The 23,082-nt window shown below is 38.8% G+C and overlaps 1 protein-coding gene across 1 annotated transcript; it reads right to left on the bottom strand.

The window, feature by feature from the left end:
- Positions 1-560: 560 nt before the first annotated feature.
- Positions 561-21,237, bottom strand: LOC137103054 (homeobox protein Meis1-like). Its single transcript, XM_067483069.1, has 13 exons — positions 20,948-21,237; positions 20,377-20,609; positions 19,818-19,959; positions 19,638-19,688; positions 19,391-19,441; positions 19,129-19,275; positions 13,438-13,552; positions 7,444-7,583; positions 5,135-5,211; positions 4,259-4,317; positions 3,985-4,074; positions 2,924-3,006; positions 561-1,052 (listed from the first exon to the last, which is right to left on the bottom strand). Exons 1-12 carry the CDS (start codon positions 21,050-21,052, stop codon positions 2,957-2,959), a joined length of 1,260 nt encoding a protein of 419 aa, XP_067339170.1. The 5' UTR covers positions 21,053-21,237; the 3' UTR covers positions 561-1,052; positions 2,924-2,956.
- Positions 21,238-23,082: the final 1,845 nt, after the last annotated feature.

Raw genomic sequence — 23,082 nt, 5'->3', positions numbered from 1 at the left:
TGCAACATATAGTGACGCCTCCTAAGGCCTCAAATGTCGACGTAAAATACCTCAATACCACAATATGGACGTTACAAGTAACCTTTCGCGTCACTGTTTAAAGCCCTGGGAGCGCCACTGTATGACGTCACGGGAACGACGGTTTGGAACTGTCAGTTTGGTTGACTTTACGCACAAACCGAACTGTCTTACGGTTGGGCACTAGAAATTAGGGTAAGGGTAATTTAAATGGTGGTATAATCATCGTTAAAGTGCAGGACGTCTCGCACTGGAGTGGAACCACGGTTTGCTGTAGGAAAGTCTTGCGTTTTGAACCAGCCAACCACCGCACCCCTTTATTAGGTGTGAGGTCTTTTGGCTTTATATATAACTAATTGTACATGGCTGATAAACTCGAGTGTTACACGCAAAAGGTATGAGACGCAAATACGTAATATCATAGGATTGGGCAAAGCAGCCGTTTTAACGCCTTAAGAGTGTGAACGGGCTGATTTAGAAGAACACCAACATCAGGAAAAGAACTGAAGAAACAGACATGACGTGACATCTCTTTATTGTCTAAAGTCTTTGCTTTCAACCATACCAGCGGTAAAAGCTGTAAGGTCAACCACACACAGGTAAATGGCCACATGAAGATCACACATTTATACAGCACAAAAAATCAAGTTCCTGGTCTCATATTTGGCAGTGTTTATCATAAGCTGTGTGTGTTACTTTGTACACGTTATTTGAAGAGGACTGGCATAATTATTGATAATTTTAAGAAAAGACAAGTTGTTGTAGAAAAATAAATAAATAATTTAAAAGCAAATAGAGGATAGGTATCTCCTTCTTTTCATTGTGAGTCCTTGCTCTTTTTCAGAGTCTCTCTTCACTTTAAAGTCAGTCTTTGGGGAGCCTTGAGTGCAGAGGTTAGAGGTTTTCATGGTGATACTATACAGCCCCAGTGTGCTGCCTCCGGTGGGTGACAGAGTGGTCAAGTGGGTGTGAAGTGTAGCTAGAGCTACTCCACAATCAGGTGAAAAAAAGATCCCTGAGCCAACCATGCAGGCCTGTATACACAGAAGGCAGAGCACAATGGGTTAACAGAGATAGGGCTACACATTTTATTGAAAGCTTTGTGGACTGTGTCTTAAAACAATTTTAAACCACAAAATACACATCAGCTATTTTTAATTACACAAATTAATATTGCTTCATGAAAACTAACTACTACTACTGAGTTGTCATACATACTGTAGGAAGCAGCATGCTACAACAAAGATTGATTGAAAATAACTAAAAGCTTTAAGTGGAGCTCTCAACCAGATGACTCCGTCAGCAGAATGGCATTAGCTCAGTTGTCAGAGTATCTACAGTTTCTACATTTTTTTTCTATATATTTCAGCAACTTTTCCTCTTAATTATTAAATTAAAGTGATTTAGGCCTCATTATTGTCTATCATTTTGAATTTTGAAATAAACTATAGCAAATATATGATAAATACATACAGTATGAAGTAGTCAGCTGTGATATGCAGCAAGGAGAACAGTGGGTGAGATCACTCATATGCTCTATAATGGATAAATGTTATAGCTCTTGGCTTTATTGTGCACAACCCCCCCTCCATATTACACATGGTTATTTTCCTGCACAGTCAGCATATGCTCCCAACACTAAACAAATTAGGGGAAGCAAAAAATAGTTATTATATTTTCAGTATTAATTCAGTAAGAGATAATATATATTTTTGTGACTGCTTGATTAAGCTTGAGACCTAAGGGCTCTTCATTATCTTCTGCACTGAGTCTTTGAGTTTAGTGGACCTGTCTGGGTTTCAGTGGCATGGAAATATTTTAAAAATTCATGCTCCATCAGCAGCTCTGTCCAGGTACAGGTGAATAGAAAAAAAACATGCAGGACATGAAAAATAGAAACACATTTTTTTTCCGTCTTATATTGGTATAACATCTACAAGACAAGTCTATGGTAAAAACTTTAGTGATCGTAAGCAGACCAGAAAATCCAAATAAAGATTGCAAATCTATACAGCACAATTAAAATTCTCACATCAAGTCCTTGTGTGATCTGGCAGATCAAGGTGTATTTATTTATTTATTTAATTTTAGATTAGGCATCCATATTATTTCATTACCAAAGTCAGGGGGGAACTGTTGGTGAAAATTGTTCCAGATGAAAAAATGAAGCAAATGCTGGTTCTATTTACATATAAAGAGCTCTATTAATCAAAGTAAGTGTCATTACAGTATGGCCCATTGAGCAGTGGAGAGTGGGTGTTAAATTAAATTCTCTGTGCTCAGTTGCCCCCGGTAGGCAATACATCTTCATTTGAGAACTGTGGTGGGGAGGGGGGAAATAGTACACCAATTCTTAATCAGATTCCAGGTGGAGAAAACATGGTCAGAAAGAAAAATGGGGAAAGAGGGGGATAGACTGATGGAGAGGGAAAGAGGAAATGGCCAGGATAAAGACTCAGAAACATATTTCAGAAACATATTTCCCACATACTGATTTTATTGAGCTCACCCACCCACACAGACACATTTACACCCCCTGAAAGTCTTTTTTAGTTCCAAAATAAAAGTGACACACTGATAATACAATTATTTTATAATCTGGGATAAGCACTATAGTCTGATCTACCACACAGTCTGATGGAGGACAAGAAAGGAATACAGTTTATCACAAATAATTCAAATCTGCTATTACTGATTACTTAAATGATGGTCAAAAATTTAATCTGACTCAGAATAAACTAACATTAATATTTAATGTAATGCTCCCACAGACATGGTCTGTTTTTTTGTCATTCCAGGGAAAATCAGAAAAAATCAAGGGAAAAGGAGACCAGAATTATGAGTGACAGCTGTGGAAGAAAAGTAAGACGACTAATGTTGCAACCAAATGAAGACAAGACTTCACCTTGTTGTACAGGGTTGCCTCAGAAGAGTGGTTTTACATGTAGTGCCACTGTCCATCCATTCCCATGTTCATACCCATGGCACCTGTGATGAGACGTAAAAAACAATTAGAAACCAACATAACAGAGCACTGAGAGAGTTTGACAAAGCACATTACTGTATGTGACCCAGTCCCCCCTGACAACTTCTGCTTGAACTGTAGGTTTTGTTCCATTTTTTAAATTTTTTTTATTTATTTTTTTTTATTGTAAACTGATTAATGTCAGGGGGCACCAATCTTATGCTACAAAAAATGCATGCAAACATTGATTACGCTTTCTGTGATTATCACAAAAGCCATTATTTAAAGTGATTCTAAAATCAGTATTTAGTTCCTTCTGAATGATTCTCTGTACTTCCAGTGCATGGGACCCTAGTAAATTAAGTGTTTTTGTGGTGCTGTGAACTTTATTCCCAAGGAGCTGGGATTCAGCAGCAGCAGGTAATGAAGCACATTGTTCTGGCATACAGAGTTAGCTAACGGTAGCTAAGGTTATCTACCAGCCAGCAAGGGCCACCCTGGTGTCGGTTCCGAGCCAGAATACAATGGGAGGGTTGCGGTAGGTGGGGCACCCATAATCAACATGCTAAATGAACGTGCAGAACACCTTTTGCTGTGGCGACCCCTGAAGGGACAAGCCGAAAGCCTGTGATCTTTGAGCTAAGGTTAGTTGGAGGCAGTGGACAGTAAGTAAAGTCTCTATGGCCCTGAGACGCCAGTCTATCTCAGGGCCACAGAGAGACAAACACAGACAAACAAGGTGCAACTTGGGGTTTGGTGTCTTGCCCAAGGACACTTCAACATGTAGCCGGGAGCAGGGATCGAACCACTGACGCTGTGGTCCATTGACGACTGCCTTTACCAACTGAGCTACAGCCGCCCCATTTAATGTATTTTAATTTAATTCAGTTCCTAAAACACATTTTGGAAAGTTTTATATGTTGTTGGGGGTTTTAAATAGCTTTAAATAGCCTTAAATAGTTTTGCCCTTGCCCTTTGATAATGTACAGGAGATTGCTCACCCCCAGGTCGGAGACCCATGTGCTGCTGCCCATCAAGAAGCAAACCTCCCATAGGTTGGCCATCTGGGCTGTAGGCTGTACCCTGATTCACTGTAAAATGATAAAAGAAACAATATAGTGACAACCAAATATTCTAATTCTAATTCTAATTCCTCATCTTCACATCCGTGATGCTGCAACATATGCATATCTGTGTCTTGATTGATTCTGTTCTTAGACTCATCTGCTCCATTTGATCAATCTGGTAAATGAAACGCTACAGTTGCAGTCTTACCTGCTCTGTTGGACTGGTCAATCATAGGCTGCACTATTCTTCTCCTTGCATTAATAAACCTGAAAAAAGAACATTATGATGTCAAGATTTTGATGAATAGATGAGAGCCTTCAGATAAAATGTCACTACCTAATAAATGCAGGCCAGACACAGAGGTCAAATTAACTTTGAAAAGCTGACATGCCGTAGTACCTGCCTAAAAAAAATATTTAGTATTGCTTGGTATTTCTGAAAATTTTGCTTCACAAAAAGGTTTCAAAAATAATTTTAATTTGGCAGATTATAAAGCATGTCTCCAGGGAGCAGGGACAACAAATGGTCTCATTTGTTCTTATTGACACAATCTGAAGCAATGGAGAAAGTCACATAGCTAATACTTTGACTTTATCTTTATGACTTTATTATGAATTAATAATTAGGTCTTTTCGAAACCTGATACACTTAAAAAGCCACTAGTTTGCTTTTACTATGGGTAATAAGAGTAATAAAGTATTTTTATCTCAAATAATTCAAACTACTGCACATCATCAAGTACAGCAAATGATACACATGAATGCAGAATTGTATCCTCTGAAACTAAATCCAGAATGTGTGTAAGACTGGATTTGTCATTAGTGACAGCAGCTCACTTTTCATCTACTAAGTCATATAAGTTAAATGAGTTTCTGGTGAAGAGGTAGAAAATCTTTTCTCCACACCTTTGGCTGTAGCAATTGTTTCCCTTTTCAGTTGTATTTTCGTTTTATAGCCAAAATGTATGTGAAGATTAACTATGTTATATCATTTTTATGTATAAAATGTGTTTTGTATTTGTACATTTCAGTATATATAAGTTATAATGTGAAAATGTTTAGATGTGGCTTTAGAGTCACCTACCAGTTGTTCACTTGAAGGATTGTGAGGCCTGTGTCTTGTGCCAGTTGTTTCTTTTGTTCCTCAGAGGGGTAAGGGTGCTATAACCAACAAAAGATATAAAATATATATAAATAAAAAGAAAAATTAAGCCAGCAGCTGGCATTCCTTCAAAGGTCTTTGTGCATATAATATGCCATGAAGTAAAGGGCCTCAAGGAAACCCTCCTATTAAGGAAATAAAATCATATTCTGTACATGTCTCACCTATGTATAATAATTATTGAAAGTGAGTTATCAAGTGAGTACTGAAGAAATAAATGCTGATCATAGTTTGGCCCTGAACACAAGGCTAGTACATGGCATTGTTTGACAGTATTTGATATTGCCTGACAGAAAACTGGGGGATTTAAAGAGGCAACATAGTTGCTTTTGTTCAGGGCCCCAATAAGGCCAACTCCTCTCAACTCCTCCCTGCCATGATATATCCCTTGCTGACTCTATGAGTGCGAGACAGTGGTAGGGGGTGGCAGATGGTAGACAGAGGTACCCATGTACTGAGTGCAGAGTGCTCAATCTGTTGCTGTGAGGCCAATAGTCATCCCTTGTGGTCACCACTGTAAAATAAGTTTCTGCATAAATTTTAAAACCACCTTTGACTGCATACAGACACACATGCTTGGCAGTCATTAAAACACATTAAAGAACGCATGCAATCTGAAACACAATTATGGACATACACACGCACACAAACATAAACATTTACACTGATAGTTAGTGCATAAGCGAACAAGTTATGATACAGTTTGGTGCCTGGGCTTTTTTTTTCCTTTTGGCTTATCCTGTGAGTTCAGGGTTGCCACCGCGGATCATTTGTCTGGATGTTGATTTGTCACAGTTTTTAAGCCAATTGCCCTTACTGACGCAACCCTCCCCAATTTCTACTGGCTTGGGAACGGCACTGGCGGCTGGGGATGGGCTTGCATCGCCTTAATTTAAAATGGCCTTTTTCTATAACATTTTAATACACTTAAGCATTCCTGCTACTTCTGCTGACTGTGCCTTGTTATTAAGTTAGAGTTAATTATGTTAGATCTTAGAGTTAGATCTTACCTCTTCTTAAGAGCATCCTTACATTAAAACATATACCAAAACTATATATATATTTTTTCTAATTAGATTTTGTGGTAATTTAAATAAATAAGGTATTTCAGATGGATAAGTGTAACATATAAACAAGTAGTTCCTTATTTTATCTCAGCTTAGATATCAAATTTAAATTGATACTGACACTTGTGTCAATCAGTGGATTCTAGGTTGGTTCCAAAAACTCAATCTGTAGCCTCAACCTCAGAGTTGCATGAAAACCACAGTTAGGACCAGGCTAATGGGCTGATAATGAATAATATAGTGAACCAAGTGAACCGTTCACAGCTGCCTTCTGTATAGCTTCCTTAGAAGGGGATCCTGTAAGGGTCCTAAGAATGATTCACAAAAACAGGAGGCTACAGCTTGTGGTGGACAGACTCCCCCTACCCCAAAGGCCTTCTAACCACAGGCCTCACACTGACAAAACATAATCCCATTCTTTTCACACCCTCAACAACTGATGAATGATTGATCGATGTTGGGTGTTGAAATAGCCCTTTCAGAAGCCAAAGTCCCCATGCACACTTTTCATAGGCACATCCTGGCATGGCAAACACTTGTGGTTAACAAATTAGGCTTGAAAGGGGATGGGGAACAGAGAAGGGATAATTCAATTATCCTCCTTTTTTATCTGAAAAATCTAAAGGTGGGCTTTCAAAAGTAAGGGGTTACTATAGGCACAGGACCAGTGTGGGCCGTTTACAAACTAAACAACTGAGGGTTTACAGCAAATCTAAAAGCAGCAGAGGTTAAAGCGAGAGAGAGAGACAAAGAGAGAGAGAGAGAGAGAGAGAGAGAGAGAGAGAGAGAGAGAGAGAGAGAGAGAGAGAGAGAGAGAGAGAGAGAGAGAGAGAGAGAGAGAGAGAGAGAGAGAGAGAGAGAGAAAGAGAAGAAAGGTTTCGGGTGTTAATTTCTTTGCAAAACCTGTACTAGGTTCAAAAAGGACCGTTCTCTTACAGTGGAACAATAATGAACTTAGTTCCAAGATATCTTTGGAAAATCTGGGCTCAATACGTTTTGAAGAGGAATTCAAACAATTGTTAGCTCATGGGCTTTGGTTAGAAATATTTATTTTTAGCATTATGTGAAATCTGTGTGAGGTTGCGTTTACTTTAGCGTTTAGGACCTATAAAAAGCTAAAACTGTATGGTAATGCAACTTTAAGAGGATCCCAGGTTCCCTTACTGTAAGGTGCTGGAAAAGCCATGCTCTCATTATATTTGTGGCCACTTTGGGAAAGATGCCTCGTTTCTTTTGTCTCTTCTTCTCCTGGTCATCTTCATCCCCTGTGCCTGGTGATGCCAGGCTATTCTCCAAGCCATCTCCTGTTATTAGAGACAAAAGAACTCACACAACAACAAAGCCATGTCACCATCATCCCCTTCCCATAAAATGTGGACAACAGGGCAGGCATATAAAAATTGCATTCCCATCCTATGTGGCACAGTAGCAAGAATCTTCCTCTTACCTCTGCTTGATTCCCTGGCCACTGGATAATGAAAAGAGGTTTGTAGGGCAGGAGCTCAATAAAACCAAGTGCTATTAATTCAATCTGAGCCACGCGCTTGACATGAGGTAATGAGGTAGACTGCAGAAGCTATATGCCTGACACGAAATAATGACCAACCAAACTGCAGTCAAACTCACTGCCATGTGCTCTTATTTATATGTGACCTCTGTTTGAAAGAAGACTGTTTGTCTTCTAAGACTAATAGGACTTTGGAAAAGAAAAAAAGACTAGCCTGTGAATTAATTATGAATACAGTTGGAAGCGAGGTGTTCATTTTGGGTACTGAGGCAGAATGAGATGGGTGTAGGTAGGTGGGTTGCAGGTGTTCACTGACCAATCCCCTATCCATCTTAACTGACAATGTCTGTGTCAGATTGTCTGGCACAGAGTCTCATGGCTGGCTCTGCATTCTGCCATTAGCAGCATTCTTGCTTGATTTCGGCAAGAAGGTGGCTTCAATTGAGATCGTATATATTGCTACCTTTCGCAATGCATTGAATACTCCTCTCCAATTCTCCTGCTCTGCCATTATTTGTGCATCAGATGAGATGATTTACTTTTAACAGTGGTGGTTATTTTTCTTGCCCTCAGGGCAGAGAAGCATTGAAAGCCTGCCTGGAGGGCATGTGAATAATGCATCTAAGAGACTCCTCCCCCATGGTGGGACAGAAACCCTACATTTCTTAAGATTTGCCCTGGCACGTCTGTTTGTTTTAAGAGATGTATCAATCAAATAAGCCTACATGAGCTATATTCGTGCCTAAATATTTAAACTAATGAATATTAAAAACGATGGTTCTAGGATTGCGCTATGAAATATTTGATGGGTGTCATACTCTTAGTCAAAGACAGTGTAGAGGGCGAACAGAGGGCTAAATTTACTGCTTTCCCAACAATGTATCCCTCAGGATTTAGAGGTGGTGTGCATTTTAATGTCATTAAAATTATCTGTTAAAATCGCTAATTTCCCGATAAGTTAGGAAATATTATGAAGACAGCATACCAAATATTACAAACCAAGAAATGCAATTTATGAAAAACAAATTACCCACACACACAAAAAAAACTATCTAATGGAACATCTTCAGTATCATAATTTGGTATAAAAACAGTATCCCAGAGAGTCTTTCAGCAGTAAGCTGGGGGCAGTTTCACCACTCTGTCCAGGGATTGATGCCCATCTTTTCACAGTTAAGTTTACCAACATAAATTGCAAAGAATTCTAAACTGTTATCATATAGGGTCCATATTATCATTGAAACATTTTGATAATACAGAGAAATCTCAAGGGACAAAGTCTAAAACTGAATGGAAATGGTCATTGTGCTCTCAGGCAGCATTGCATTAAAGCAGGAAACTACCATATACAAACAAGATCTGGAAACTGAACCCTTGTCTTTAAACAAAATATTCCAAGATAATGCATTTTGGTCCACCAGAATATTTTCTGATTTAGTTTGATTTGATACATTTAGAAAAAACAGTTCTTGATGGGATGGGGTTGTTATCTTCCTACATATTTAACTAACTGTGTACGTACACTGCTAAATAAGGCTGGTGAACATTAACAACATCTAAAAACACAATAACATAACCCATCTTCAATGCTCATCAAGAAAGGATGAACATAATGTTAGGCTGAAATAATGAAGAATTGTCAGAGTCTATTCTAGTAAAACCAACACCACCACCCACAATGTGAAGGAAAATTGTTGACTAAATATTTTTAAGACTTCTTGCACTAACAGATCAGACTAGCATCAGACTAGCATGGCCATGCCACTTTCATGGCCATTTAATGTCATTGTCATGCAGTAATTACATAAATCAGAAAGCATCTTCAATAAATAATAAAGGGCTAAAAACAACTTAAGTTCTACATTTGAGTCGTACTGAAGTATGTTGCATCTTCAGGTCATAAAGCTACAAGACATAACAAATTTCATTCTTAAGAAAGAAAAAGGAACAAGCCTTGCTGGGCTTAATTATATCTAAGGAAGTCAGACTGCTCTCCCCTTCATCCCCCACTCTCTACACCCCACCTCATCCTACTTTCTTCTGCTCCAGAGAGAGTAAAAGCTGCGGGGCAGATCTTCTGCTACACTAATCGCTTCTGACTGTTCCCCGGCAACTCAGCCAATCTAACCAGTTCGTAACGGTGCAGTCTCAAAGTTGTACATGCGTAAAAGTCCCCCTTGACCCCACCCCCCAAACCACTTGAGCCCCTCTTCCCTGTTCCACCATGCCTTCCAATGTTCTGTGTGTATGACACCAGAGGGGTAGATGGGACAATGATGGCAGGGCAGACATTACTGCAGGGATGGCTGGAGTATTGCCCCAGGGCTAAGAAAATACAAACACACATACACTCACAGAGCAGCGTCGGAAATAAGGAGTCTTCCTGTCTTTTTACCCATTTCTACACATTCTACATTTAGCCCTGTTCAGCATATGTTGTTGGAAATATACAAATCTGTATACTATTTTAGCCCTTTCAACAGCAACATGATGATGACTGAGCTAGTTTAACAATGGGCAAGATGTTCGTATATACAACCGCAAAGTGAACCAAATGCTACACCAACTTTGAATTCAACCTTGTCTACTAAAAAGTTATGTTCCTATAAAATTAAACCACAAAAGCAATTAAGTTTTGGCAGGAATCATAATTATTACGTTCCGAAACAACAATTTAGGCCACCGAAGAAAACCATGCCAAGAAAGTCGCTGACTCTAGGGGTAGAGCAAGATTGTGGATGTGTTTAAAAGCAATAAAACATGTTTTATGTAAAATGAGACCTTGTTCTTCCACAGACCCTAACCAGCTCCTATACCTGCCTAATCACAACTATAAAATGCTTTAATAATGCTGTAGTCAAACAAACAGGACATTGTACTGCAGGACAGTGTATTATGGCAGAAAACAATATAGATTATAGGAATATTAGGAATTATAGGAATATATAGATTGTAGAATATGCAAGATTTGATATTTCGGCAGACAAAATTACGTTCTGGTAACATTTCTTTGATATGTTCACAATCGACGTATTTGCAATTCAACATTTACGTTACATGACAACGTAGGGTAATTACGTTCACAGGAAATATAATGTGTTTGAAATTGTGTTCGCAGTTTAGTTGTATAGGAAAGTAGTTTTTAGGAGACAGGGTTGCTGAATCAGTGGTATTTCTCAATCAACAAAAATGTGGCTTGATTATTATATAAATGCTATATGCCATATTTTCCAGATTCCTCGATTCCTACTGTATTATTTGACATATTAAATAATTTACATTTCATTTACTGCATTACTATAATTCTACATTCTTCTTCTTCTTTTTCTTCTTATTATTTACAGCTTGATGTACAAATGTATCCATGTGTTGAATAAAGTTACCGTTCATTTAACTGAACAAATATAAAAGCATATGAAAACCAAGTAATTTGATAAGATGACTATATTTAAGCCCTGATGATTTTAATTTGTTAAAATACTAACAAATTAAGTCTAATGAAGATCTTTTTTAGATCAATATTGTGTAACTCTTTGTATTGTAAAATCACTTATGTGAACACCACTGAAAATGTAAGTCCAATTTGGCAAATATGAATATTTTCCCTGTCATGTTTTGTTTTTGTTTGGTTTCTTGTTTAATTTTATCTAATTATTTCTGAACTCATTTTATGCTGACACATAAGCTAAGTAAAAGGCAACACTGGTTCACTTTTATGTGTAAGATATTCTTCAAACTTGAAACTGTTTTTTTTAAATGTAATTATATATCCTTTTCTCATGTGCTCCCCACAATCTATTCTTTACCTCAGTGGCTTTTACGCTGATCAAAGTAGTCCATGCATAGTGTCCATAAGACAAAGCTAGCAGAACTGATTGCCACACCCCCAGCCACATCAGTGATGGAAAGCCAGCGTAGCCTGTCTAATGTGCTCAGCAGGGCCCCGATCCATCATCAGTGAGAGCTCCTCCCCTTTTTACTGGAGATATGATGTACAGCTGTAAATGTAGTAGTTTGGAAGATTTCCGATCCCCTGCCTGAGACAATGCACACAAAGATTTGAAAGTGTTGATGGGGAGTTTAAAGCTGTTTGCATATTGGCAACACCAAGGCAGTAAGAGGTAGATTTCTGTGTGGAAAAAGAAAACAAAGGAAAAAAAAGATCTAGTGATAATGGACCACTTTTTGAATGAAGGATAAATTTTCTGTACATTTTCAGTTAAAGCATTTGTAAGAGTCACATTAGAGCTTACGCTACACAGGGCCTTTTTGAAGCTGTGATGTCTCTACTGTATTAAGGCTCATTCCTTTCCCCCAACGCTAGGCTCACATTGTGATATAAACATGCAACACATCCTGTTCATCACGTTCCATTTTTCAAAGTGGTCATTTTTTAGTCACTCCCACTGCCTTAGCTTTATTTCTGTCCTTATGATAGACATTTCAAGCATCCCCCTGCTTTCCTCCAGATTCTTTCCACTAGCAGTAACCCCGAGGGTGGACATTTCAAAGCAGCACTCCCTGCATATTACAGAGTTTACAAGGTACAACCCAAAATCTCTGAGCTTACAGAGGAGCATGCAGCCATCAATCAAACCACTATCATTTTTCTGTGGTTAAAGCCTGAAAGCCTCAGCACCACTGCAAATTTATATGTCACCCTCTTTTTGTGTCTTAACTTAAGTGAGAACCTAAATAAATTTCTTTCTTGTCTTGATCTGTTTATGATTGTTCGTTAATCTTCTTGTCTTGCAAAGCATCCTCCTACTGTTCTCACCAAGGCTCTGCTCATTGATGCCTACTTATAAAAGGTTAGAACGTTTAAAGACCATTCAATTTTTTCGGCAGCCAAACATGAGAAAAAACACACTTTTTTACATAAGGTGCAGGAGCAGCGGGGTGACACACGAAGGGACAGGGTTGAATGGCATTAGATGGAGAAAACAGTAGTACAACAGACATCTAAAGTAAACTCAGAATCTTTTCTGCTCACCAACCTATAACTGACTAAAAATGAGGGATCCTTAGTAGCAAAGGAAGGTAACAGTAATTGCCATTGCTTGTTCTTCATTTTTCATAGGCAAATTTACATCCTTTTTAGCCTAGCAATTCTATTTTGTTTTGTTATAGTTTACTATATTAAAGATCTAAATGTAATTTAGATCTTTGTGTTGTTGCTGAAAATAAAATCTGGTGGGGAAGTATATTTTTTCTCTGTTATTAGCTTTGTCAATAGCCAAATTGGCATAACATCAATAGTAGCTACACTTTCTCTCAAATCTAATTATTTTCTTCTTTCCCTACTAAGTCTATTCAGTCAATTAGGTCATGCTGAAAACTTTAAATTTCAAACATTTTTAATTTCCTCTATGAACAATTTTAAAACATAAGCAAATTTGTTGGTAAGTAGTTCTGGTGATTGAAGCATGGAGTAGAATTACAGTTATAAAAACCTATCAGAGCAGTCCTTCTGAATTATCTAATTATCAGCCGTACAAATAAGATCATGTGAAAAGATTAAGTAAGTGCATGAACTTCCATCGAGAATCTCCAGAGTCACTAGGCAGCAGAGCCAATGCCTCAAAAGAGGTCAGGAAAAAGTCAACTCTTTGATACAGAGGAGGATGCAGGAAGCCTGCGGACACCCTTACCAAGCTCACTGGTGTTGTCACCACTCTGGGAGATGTGTCCCCCACTAGATGGTCCTGGGGTGCCCACAGAGGGTGTGGAGTGGACGTCATCCATATCTCTCCAGGATGCTGGGTTCTGAGAGGTCAAAGAGAGGTTCACACACCAGGGGACAGGAGATGAGAGCGAAAGGGAGAACACAAGAGAGGGAAAAAGTTGAGGAAGGTCCACTAGATTGAGCATGAGGTCAAATTATGCACTTCCCCAAAGTGAGACAGGCACCCCAAAGGTAGCTGAATAGCATGGTTAACATAGTAAGCTAACCATGCAAAAAAGTGAGACGCCAACAACATTTCCATTCTTTTAGCAGGTTAGATGTAAATATTTATCAGAGTAGGTGCAAAAATTTAGGGCAGTAGTCCTCTACCAAGAGGGGTTTTGCTGGCTGTTTCTGTGATTAGCTTTGGGGAGAAATTTTACTGGGCCTGTATTTCTAGGCCGACTAGCCTGGCCCCTCAGACAAGCAAACAGCAGATTTGGGACAAAGGCACAGTAGCCTCTTAATTATAATCTGTCTTTTCACAGAAATTAGTCACACAGAAATTACAACTTTTGTTGAAACTGTTGTTCAGATTATTAAGACATATTCACATTCCTACAGCTAATGTGATCAGGGAGACAGGTAGGAGGGTACTCAGTGTGTCATCTGGAAAGAGGAAAGTGGACATACAGACTTGGTGGTGAAACGAGGAAGTTCAGGAGTGTATACAGAGAAAGAGGTTAGCTAAGAAGAAGTGGGACACTGAGAGGACAGAAGAGAGTAGACAGGAGTACAGGGAGATACAGCGTAAGGTGAAGATAGAGGTGGCAAAGGCCAAACAAAGAGCATATGAGGACTTGTATGTTAGGTTGGACACTAAAGAGGGATTGGTGGATTTGTACAGGTTGGCCAGACAAAGAGATAGAGATGGGAAGCATGTGCAGCAGGTTAGAGTGATTAAAGATGAGGATGGAAATATATTGACCAGGAGTGTGATGGGAAAATGAAAGGAGAACTTTAAAAAGTTGATGAATGAGGAAAATTAGAAGTAGCAAAGATTAGTAAGAGTGAAGTGAGGAGGACGTTGAAGAGGATGAAGAGCGGAAAGGCAGTTGGTCCTGATGACAAACCTGTGGAGGTATGGAAGTGTCTAGGAGAGGTGGCAGTAGAGTTTCTGACTAGTTTGTTTAACAAGATCTTGGAGAGTGAGAAGATGCCAGAGGACTGGAGGAAAAGTGAACCGGTACCAATTTTTAAGAACAAGGGAGATGTGCAGAGTTGTGGCAACTACAGAGGAATAAAGCTCATGAGCCACACAATGAAGTTGTGGGAAAGAGTAGTGGAAGCTCGGCTAAGGGCAGAGGTGAACATTTGTGAGCATCAATATGGTTTCATGCCTAGAAAGAGTCCAACAGATGCAGTATTTGCTTTGAGGATGCTGATGGAGAAGTACAGAGAAGGTCATAGGGAGTTGCTTTGTGTCTTCGTAGATTTAGAGAAAGTGTATGACAGGGTGCCGAGAGAGGAGCTGTGGTATTGTATGAGGACGTCTGGAGTGGCAGAGAAGTATGTTAGAGTGGTGCAGGACATGTATGAGAGCTGTAAGACGGTGGTGAGGTGCTGTAGGTGTGACAGAGGAGTTCAAGGGGGAGGTGGGTCTGCATCAAGGATCAGCTCTGAGCCCCTTCTTGTTTGCTCTGGTGATGGACAGGCTGACAGATGAGGTTAGACAGGAATCTCCATTGACTATGACGTTTGCAGATGACATTGTGATTTGTAGTGAGAGCAGAGAGCAGAGATCAGGTGGAGGAAAATCTAGAGAGGTGGAGGTTTGCTCTGGAAAACAGAGGAATGAAGCTTAGCCGCAGTAAGACAAAATACATGTGTGTCAATGAGAGGGAGGTAGAACGGTGAGGTTACAGGGAGCAGAGGTGAAGAAGGTGCAGGACTTTAAGTACTTAGGGTCAACGGTTCAGAGCAACGGAGAGTGTGGAAAAGAGGTGAAGAGGCGAGTTCAAGCAGGTTGGAACAGGTGGAGAAAAGTGTCAGGTGTGTTGTGTGATAAAAGAGTATCAGCGAGAATAAAAGAAAAGATGTTCAAGACGGTGGTGAGACCAGAGATGTTGTTCGGCTTAGAGACAGTGGCACTGAAGAAAAGACAGGAGGCAGAGCTGGAGGTAGCAGAGCTTAAGATGTTGAGGTTCTCTTTGGGAGTGACGAGGATGGACAGGATCAGGAATGAGGACATCAGAGGGACAGCTCATGTTAGATGTTTTGGAGATAAAGTCAGAGAGGCCAGATTGAGGTGGTTTGGACATTTTCAGAGAAACTGAATATATTGGTAGAAGGATGCTGAGGTTGGAGCTGCCAGGCAGGAGGTCTAGAGGAAGACCAAAGAGGAGATTTATGGATGTAGTGAGAGAGGACATGAAGTTAGTTGGTGTGAGAGAAGAGGACGCAGAGGACAGAGTTAAATGGAGGCTCATGACTTGCTGCGGCGAGCCCTGAAAGGGAACAGCCGAAAGGAAAAGAAAAAGAAGAAGATTCACATTCCTACACCAAACAGCAAATTTCTGCACCAACAGATAGGTATTGTATTGTATTAAGGCTGTGTTTTTTCAAAAGACATGCTGGTTCACTACAATCAAGTCAAACATAGTTTCAATATACCAATATTAATCAGCCAGTTATGATGTTGTTACAAAAATTAGCAAAAGTCTGACTTAAATTCTTGGATTTTGAATGTGTATGGATTCATTCATTCACTTACCGCATCAAGAAAGTATTAACTTAACTTTTTCCACATTTTGTTATGTTATAGCCTTATTTCAAAATAGATTAAATTCATAATTTAACAAAAATTCTGCAAATACCCCATAATGACAGCGTGAAAGAAACTTGTTTGAAATCTTTGCAAATTTGTTAAAATTAAAAATATTTTAAAAATCACATATAGGTAAGTAATCACCATCTTTGCTTAATACATTGTTGAAGCACCTTTAGCACCAATTAGAGCCTCAAGTCTTTTTGAGTATGATATTGCAAGCACCTATTTTTGGGCAGTTTCTCATTCTTATTTGCAGTAACGCTCAACCTCCATCACGCTGGATGGCTCGTTGGTTAAGAGCCATTTTCAGATCTCTCCAGAGATGTTCAGTGAGGTTCAAGTCTGGCTCTGGCTGGGCCAGTCACGGACTTTTACAGAGATGTCCCCTAGCCCCGGCTTTGTTATCTTGGCTGTGTGCTTAGGGTCGTTGTCCTGTTGAAAGATGAACCGTTGCCTCAGCAAGAGTTTCAGAGAGCTCTGGAAAAGGTTTTCATCAAGCATGTCACTGTAAATTGCTGGATTCATCTTCCCCTTGATCCTGAGATTTCTCCCAGTTCCTGCTGCTAAAAAACATCCCCACAACATGATGATTGGTGGACTGCTGCAGAGATGGTTGTTCTTCTAGAAAGAGCGACCATCTGGTTTTTGGTCACCTCCCTGACTCAAGCCCTTCTCGATTTCTCAGTTTGGCTGGCCAGCCCAGTCTAGGAAGACTCCTGGTGGTTCTGAACTTCTTCCATTTAAGAATGAGGGAGGCCGATGTGCTCATTGGGACCTTCGATGCTACAAATATGTTTCTGTACCCTTCCCTAGATCTGTACCTCGATACAATCCTGTCTTGGAGGGCTACAGACAATTTCTTGGATTCATGGCTTGGTTTGTGCTCTAAGACTCACTGTTAATCGTGGGACCTTATATAGACAGGTTTCTGCGTTTCCAAATCATCTCCAATCAATTGGATTTGCAGTAGGTGGACTTCAATGAAATGTTATAAACATTACAAGGACGATCAGTAAAAAACAGGATGTACCAGAGCTGAATTTATAGTGTATTTATTTATTTTTAATAAATTTGCAAAGATTTCAAACAAACTTCTTTCACATGTCATCATGAGGTATTGTTTTTAGAATTTTGAGAGAAATAAGGAATTTGATCCATTATAGAGTAAGGCTATAACATAACAAATTTGGAAAAAGTTAAGCGCTGTGAATATTTTCTAGATGCACTATAGTAGAAAAATTGTTTACATTTTTTTTGTTTGTTTGTTTTCTGCAATCAGCAGATTCATGCCAAACCCTCAGAATAAGCCTTCACATTCTGAGCTATGGCCCAAATGTACAATCAAATGAATTTCTTACACAAAAACATTCTGTAAACTCACAAGAACTGTTTTTAGCCTTTGTGCTTGATGAATAGTATCCCACAAACACTTCAGTGGAATTATTCGTACAAGACAGTACCCTGTCTCAACTGATGGCCTGAGACACATACACACACGTGGACACCCTGTTAAGTGATGCAGAAGACAGAAAAAAAAAGAGAACGCACAGTACATGCATGTTCAGTATGTCGCTGTGGCCAATACAGATGTCCTTCACTGACATGACAGCTAGACAATATTTTTCCAGTTTTAATATTTAAAAGGTTTTCTGCCAAAATAAAAAAGGTATTACTCTCTGCAAAGCAAAATTAAAAAAATAACTATTTCAGCCTTTTGTTGCTCTTGATCTGTGAGTTTTTAAATGCACATCTTAAAAACTGCATTTTGCTGTTATTTTCATGAGCATTTCTGATAATACAGAAATCAGTATTTATTTTCAATGACCCTATTTACAACAACCATGAGCTCATGAATTTCGAATGTAGTTCAATTATGAGACACCACCGAAACACATGAATGAATGACACAAGACTGACTGACTGTTATGACTGACTGGAATATCTTAAAGCACTATGTGAAATCATGCCTGCAGCTGCTACACCTTGAATTGTTTCAGCATCTTAATTTATTTCCTTATAACTGAACAGAGGTGCCACAAATATGAAAACATTAACGTCCACAGCAGGGATTAAGCCTGACAAAACATCCCTCTACTCTTGCAAAATTGACAGAGAAAGACCAGAGCAAGATCCCACTGCAACCACCAGCAACCCAACAGCAAACACAGTCAATGATGGCAAATTATATTTATGTTGTACCATAAAAATGTTCAAAATCCTTTTTCAAATAGAAAAGTTTTAAAGAAATGAATAACAAATATCAACTGCCAATTTTAATTCTCATCAGAGAATCATTTTTCTGTCTTGAAATAAACTTTGTATAGCACAGTACGACAGCCCACACCTAACCCAACAAGATTTAATATCTATTCAGTTTAAATTCAGAATTTAAACTTTAATATTGTGTTAGATTAACTCCATGAAAAGTTAGTAGCTCCTCTTGACAAATGCATTGGTCTACAGTTGTCACTATCAACCTTTTTGCCACATGGTCTTTTAAAATAAATAATGTAATACTACAACCCAAATAGTCTACTAACTTCCAAATTGTCCTGCAAAGTTCTACTAAACGTGGCTTTTTTTTGGGGGGGGGGGGTTATATTAATTTGAGGCCCACAGAAGGGCATTCTTTGCATTAAAAAATTCACAAGAAACCAACCTTAAGTTTGGAAACTAACAACTATAAAAGCTGTCAGCCACTTGAACATGTGAAGAACAGCCACATGCTACTCTTTCAAAAACAGTAATAATTAATGTAAACTTATGCGTCGTAAAATATTTTCTTGCCACTGATAAACAACCTTTATTCACTCATGTGACTCTGTAATTTTTGCATGTTTAACTTACATGATCTGCAAGATTGGTAGAGGATCCCGTCAGGTCGTCGAAGTCGGACTTGCAGACATCTCGCTCCTCTATGACCAGATCGATTGGCATTTTGCCTTTCAGACAGCTGATGTACCGGTGGCAGAAATTATCACAGAGCTCATGAACCTGCAGAATGCAGACTTTTATTAGAGTATGCGATTTTAGCTGAGTCTGAGGGTATAAAATGTTATATTGGTGGATCAATTATAGTCATAATTGCTTATACACAGATCAAATTTACCTTTTCTAATTCCAGGAGATGAAATCGTAGTACTTGAATCGCTTGAATCATCTGAAAATATATTTTCAAATTACTTACCGCAAAGGACGTCAGAATATAAGGATGACGACGAGACAAACATGCATGTCAGTAAAGCTTTTTTATTTAAAAAAATATACTTTTCATTATAAAAAGAAGTAGCCCCGGACAGGTAACGCTATGTGCAAGCAGAGTCTAAATAGCGCGGTACCAAAAACGATGAGCTTACCAAGTTATCCAGCTCTGGGTTCGAGGAAAATAAAGGTTTCTCTGTGCGGATCTAAGGAAGAGAAATGATGAATATAATAGATTCGTTTTCAAACATTTTTTTTTTTTTTTATTGTTTAACCCTTTAGCTTTCTAGGAACTAAAACGGCCCCTTATGTTCAATTTATTCAGTTTGCCGAACCTGTTTTGCGAACACGGCAATGTCTTCGTTGAAGGAGTCGGAGGAGCAGACGTCTCCGCCCGCCACACCGGGTTCTCTGGGCGTGCAGGTCGCCAGCTCGCACTTCTCGAACACCAGAGCCAGCAAAGGAAATAAAGGGTGGCTGCGTCACAGGAGTATAGAGGCCTGTTTAATTCTCAAATATACATGCACATAAAATATTGCCTGGACCAAAGCAGCGGCAGATTACATTTCACATGAACGCCACAATTTTATTTAGCCTATCAGATTTTTTTCCTACTCAGATTGTTTTATCTTCCTCTTCAAGCCGTCTTTTCAAATATTCGTGATTATCCTTGGTGTCCTGAGATATAAGGTTATTTAATTTTGTTCAAAAGAAGAAAAAAATATATTTACATTCTAATCGCAACTGAAATCACTTGGTCTCCCGAGCAAATATATTGTTAAAAAACCAAATGGGTTTGTGTAGGTAGGCATAATTCGTATGAAATGTCATTCTGCCCTGCTTTATTTAGCTATAATTCTCCCTATTGCATTTTTGTTTATTTTATATCCACACCCATATATTTGGTCTTTGTCTCTCTTCAGTGCATCATTTACGGCGCTACCCATGTTTGTGGGCATGATGTTGTGCTGCACATGGGCCCCATAGGGCTGTGTCGGATGGGGGGGCGGCCCGTGGTTCAGGTGGTGGACCTGGGTCAGGCGCCGGGGGGCGTGCGGCTCTCCATACATGGAAGTGGTGTCTCCGACTCCGTCCATTCCACCTCCATAATGACCAAGTTCATCGTACTGCGATAAATGGTGTAAATGGCATTAGAGCATGAACATGTGAAGGAAACAAATTGTACATTAAAACTGAATTCGGGAAACGTCGAAGTAAACACTGGTGACACAACAGCAAAGTGTAGGATAGTTTTCAGTAAAAGCATAGCCCCAACCCTATTAATCTCCTTAGAGAAATAAGAAAAATGATTTTAGAATAAAATTTGCTGAAGATGTTTGAAATGTTCGCATCTTGCCTGTATTAAAAATGTAACATAAATCTATGTTATTAGGAATTACCCCGTTAAAAGCATTAAGCATTGTTTATCATTAGAAAAAATAAAACAAAACAATTATCAAATTACCCTTTGTGTCATCTCCGTTCGCAACTGCCAGTCGTGAACAGATAAGTTTCGTGTTGATGAAAAGTTAAAAATCCAACAGAGAATTATAATCCTGTTCTGTCGCATCAAACAAGCAAATAATGACTGAAAATAAGGCAAATTGGTGAAAACAGGTCTTTAAAAGCAGGATTATTGATATCTGAATATGTGGTGTGTCAGTTTGCCTTTTCGCAGGATCCGTGAATCAGTCCTTGCCTCTGTTTGTTTTGGTGTCCATATCACTGCGCGCCGACACGCTCCCTGTCCGCAGGTCTGCTGTGTAGCCGCTTATAGAAGCGACACGCTGATTAACACAGTTTGCTACCAACCCATCTGTTAGCAAGTTCCTTTGTTGTCAAACTTTGTCTTCCGGTAATGACTTTCAAAATAAACCCATAGACTAAACAATAAATGTTTAGATGGCTTTTCTATGTACAAACATTATATAATATATTGGATTTTTTTTTTCAAGATGCTACCGCCTCTAATGCATTTAAACTTTGCATTCAAAGTGATCTTTGACCTTATGTCACATTGTTGGATTAGGCTACCTACTTAACTGTAGCAACTTCTGCATATTCGGAAAATAACTGAAAGCACTGGCTGCCTGAAAAGAAAACAAATTAAAAAACCCAAACAATATATTGTGAAAAATGCTTAACAGCGATATGAATCATAGCATAGTGTACATACACTATAATCTACAATAAATAAAAATAGATGTACATTTGGAGGAAAGGTTTCTATCCACTTATTTAGAAAATAGGGTGACCAAAGATTTTTTTCATCAACATAATATTTAATGCAGCTAGTACAACTGTTATTTAAGGTTTTTGAAATAATCCATCAATTATTTTACAATAACTTTGTTATACATTCCTTTGACTGTTACTTATAAATTACTCATTACTTCTTTTGATGGAAGGACATAGGGGCCACTGTGGCACAGGAAGGTAGAGCGGTTGTCCACAAATCTCACAGTTGTTGGTTCAATCCGTCCCCGGCTCCTCTGGTCACATGTTGAAGTGTCCTTGAGCAAGACACTGAACCCCAACTTAGTTGCTCCCGGTGAGTGATGGCCAGCTGCATAGCATCGGTCCCCCATCAGTGTATGAGTGTGTGTGATAGTGAGTGTGTAAAGTGCTTTGAGTGCAAATAGGTAGAAAAGCACTATTTAAGTGCAAACCATTTACCATCTGTATATGCCTTTCTATTGTGTTTATCATGTTAAAAAAATATGGCATGAAGTGGAATGCAAACTTAAACCTAAAACGTAACTTAAAACCTAAATTAAGCTTGAAGACTTAAAAAATGATATTATTAGAATATTCCATATTATGTTGATTAAAAACAATTTTTGTATTAATCCGTTTTACATTTTAAAAACATGGGCATAGTTACTTTTGCATACAACTGCATTACTATAGATTGGTCCTACTGGACAAAGATAGATACTTGATTAATCTTAATTAAATTCTGGTGTTGCAGTAGCCATTACCCAAAACATAGAAAATTAGACAGAACTAAAGGAGACAATGAGGTGTTGGTGCCCTAGCTATGAATTTTTATTTTTATTTTTTTACACATTTTCTTTATAAAAGTGGGTTCAATTACCTAGTGTATTGTTGAGCTTTTTGTTTAGAAGGTTACCTCAATCACTTCTCTTTCATTGTGTGCGTTTCTATGTGTGTGTGTGATAGAATAAGGGGTCAATATTGGTGGTGCACAGGACAGTTCTCTGGTCATGTGTCAGCAGAGATGCATCATTCCCAAGCTCAATGGCAATTTATTACATTCAAGACAGCGCCTGACATACTGAATCAGTCTCCCTTCAGATGGAGTTTACTAAGGTGGTGTGGTGGTGGTGTTGTTGGAGGGTGGGGTAGCTGAGGAGGGGCAGTAAACACAATGGAGATGGGGAGACAGAGAGACACATAGAAATGATATACAATGAGGAGAGATGTAGCCTGAGGCACGGTGTATGTTTTGTCTGTTTCCTTAACATCTCATTTATAATTCAAATATTTGTCAAATATGTGTGACAGTGCACATCAAAGGAAACAGTGTGTGATATTTCAGATTAAAAATTACACTTTTTCTTCATAAGTGTTAATAAG

The sequence above is a fragment of the Channa argus genome, chromosome 17 (genome assembly GCF_033026475.1).
Source record: "Channa argus isolate prfri chromosome 17, Channa argus male v1.0, whole genome shotgun sequence".
In the NCBI taxonomy this organism is placed as follows: Eukaryota; Metazoa; Chordata; class Actinopteri; order Anabantiformes; family Channidae; genus Channa; species Channa argus.
This window is presented reverse-complemented; position numbering and strand designations above follow the sequence as displayed.

What these genes read in the sequence shown, in the direction of transcription:
- LOC137103054 (XM_067483069.1), bottom strand. Translation starts at nt 21,052, where the DNA reads ATGCGACAGAACAGGATTATAATTCTCTGTTGGATTTTTAACTTTTCA. An exon ending in CTACCAATCTTGCAGATCAT is followed by an intron (nt 13,553 to 19,128) that starts GTAAGTTAAACA and finishes TTGACCTCTCAG; the next exon opens with AACCCAGCATCCTGGAGAGA. An exon ending in GGCTTTTCCAGCACCTTACA is followed by an intron (nt 5,212 to 7,443) that starts GTAAGGGAACCT and finishes TGTTGGTTATAG; the next exon opens with CACCCTTACCCCTCTGAGGA.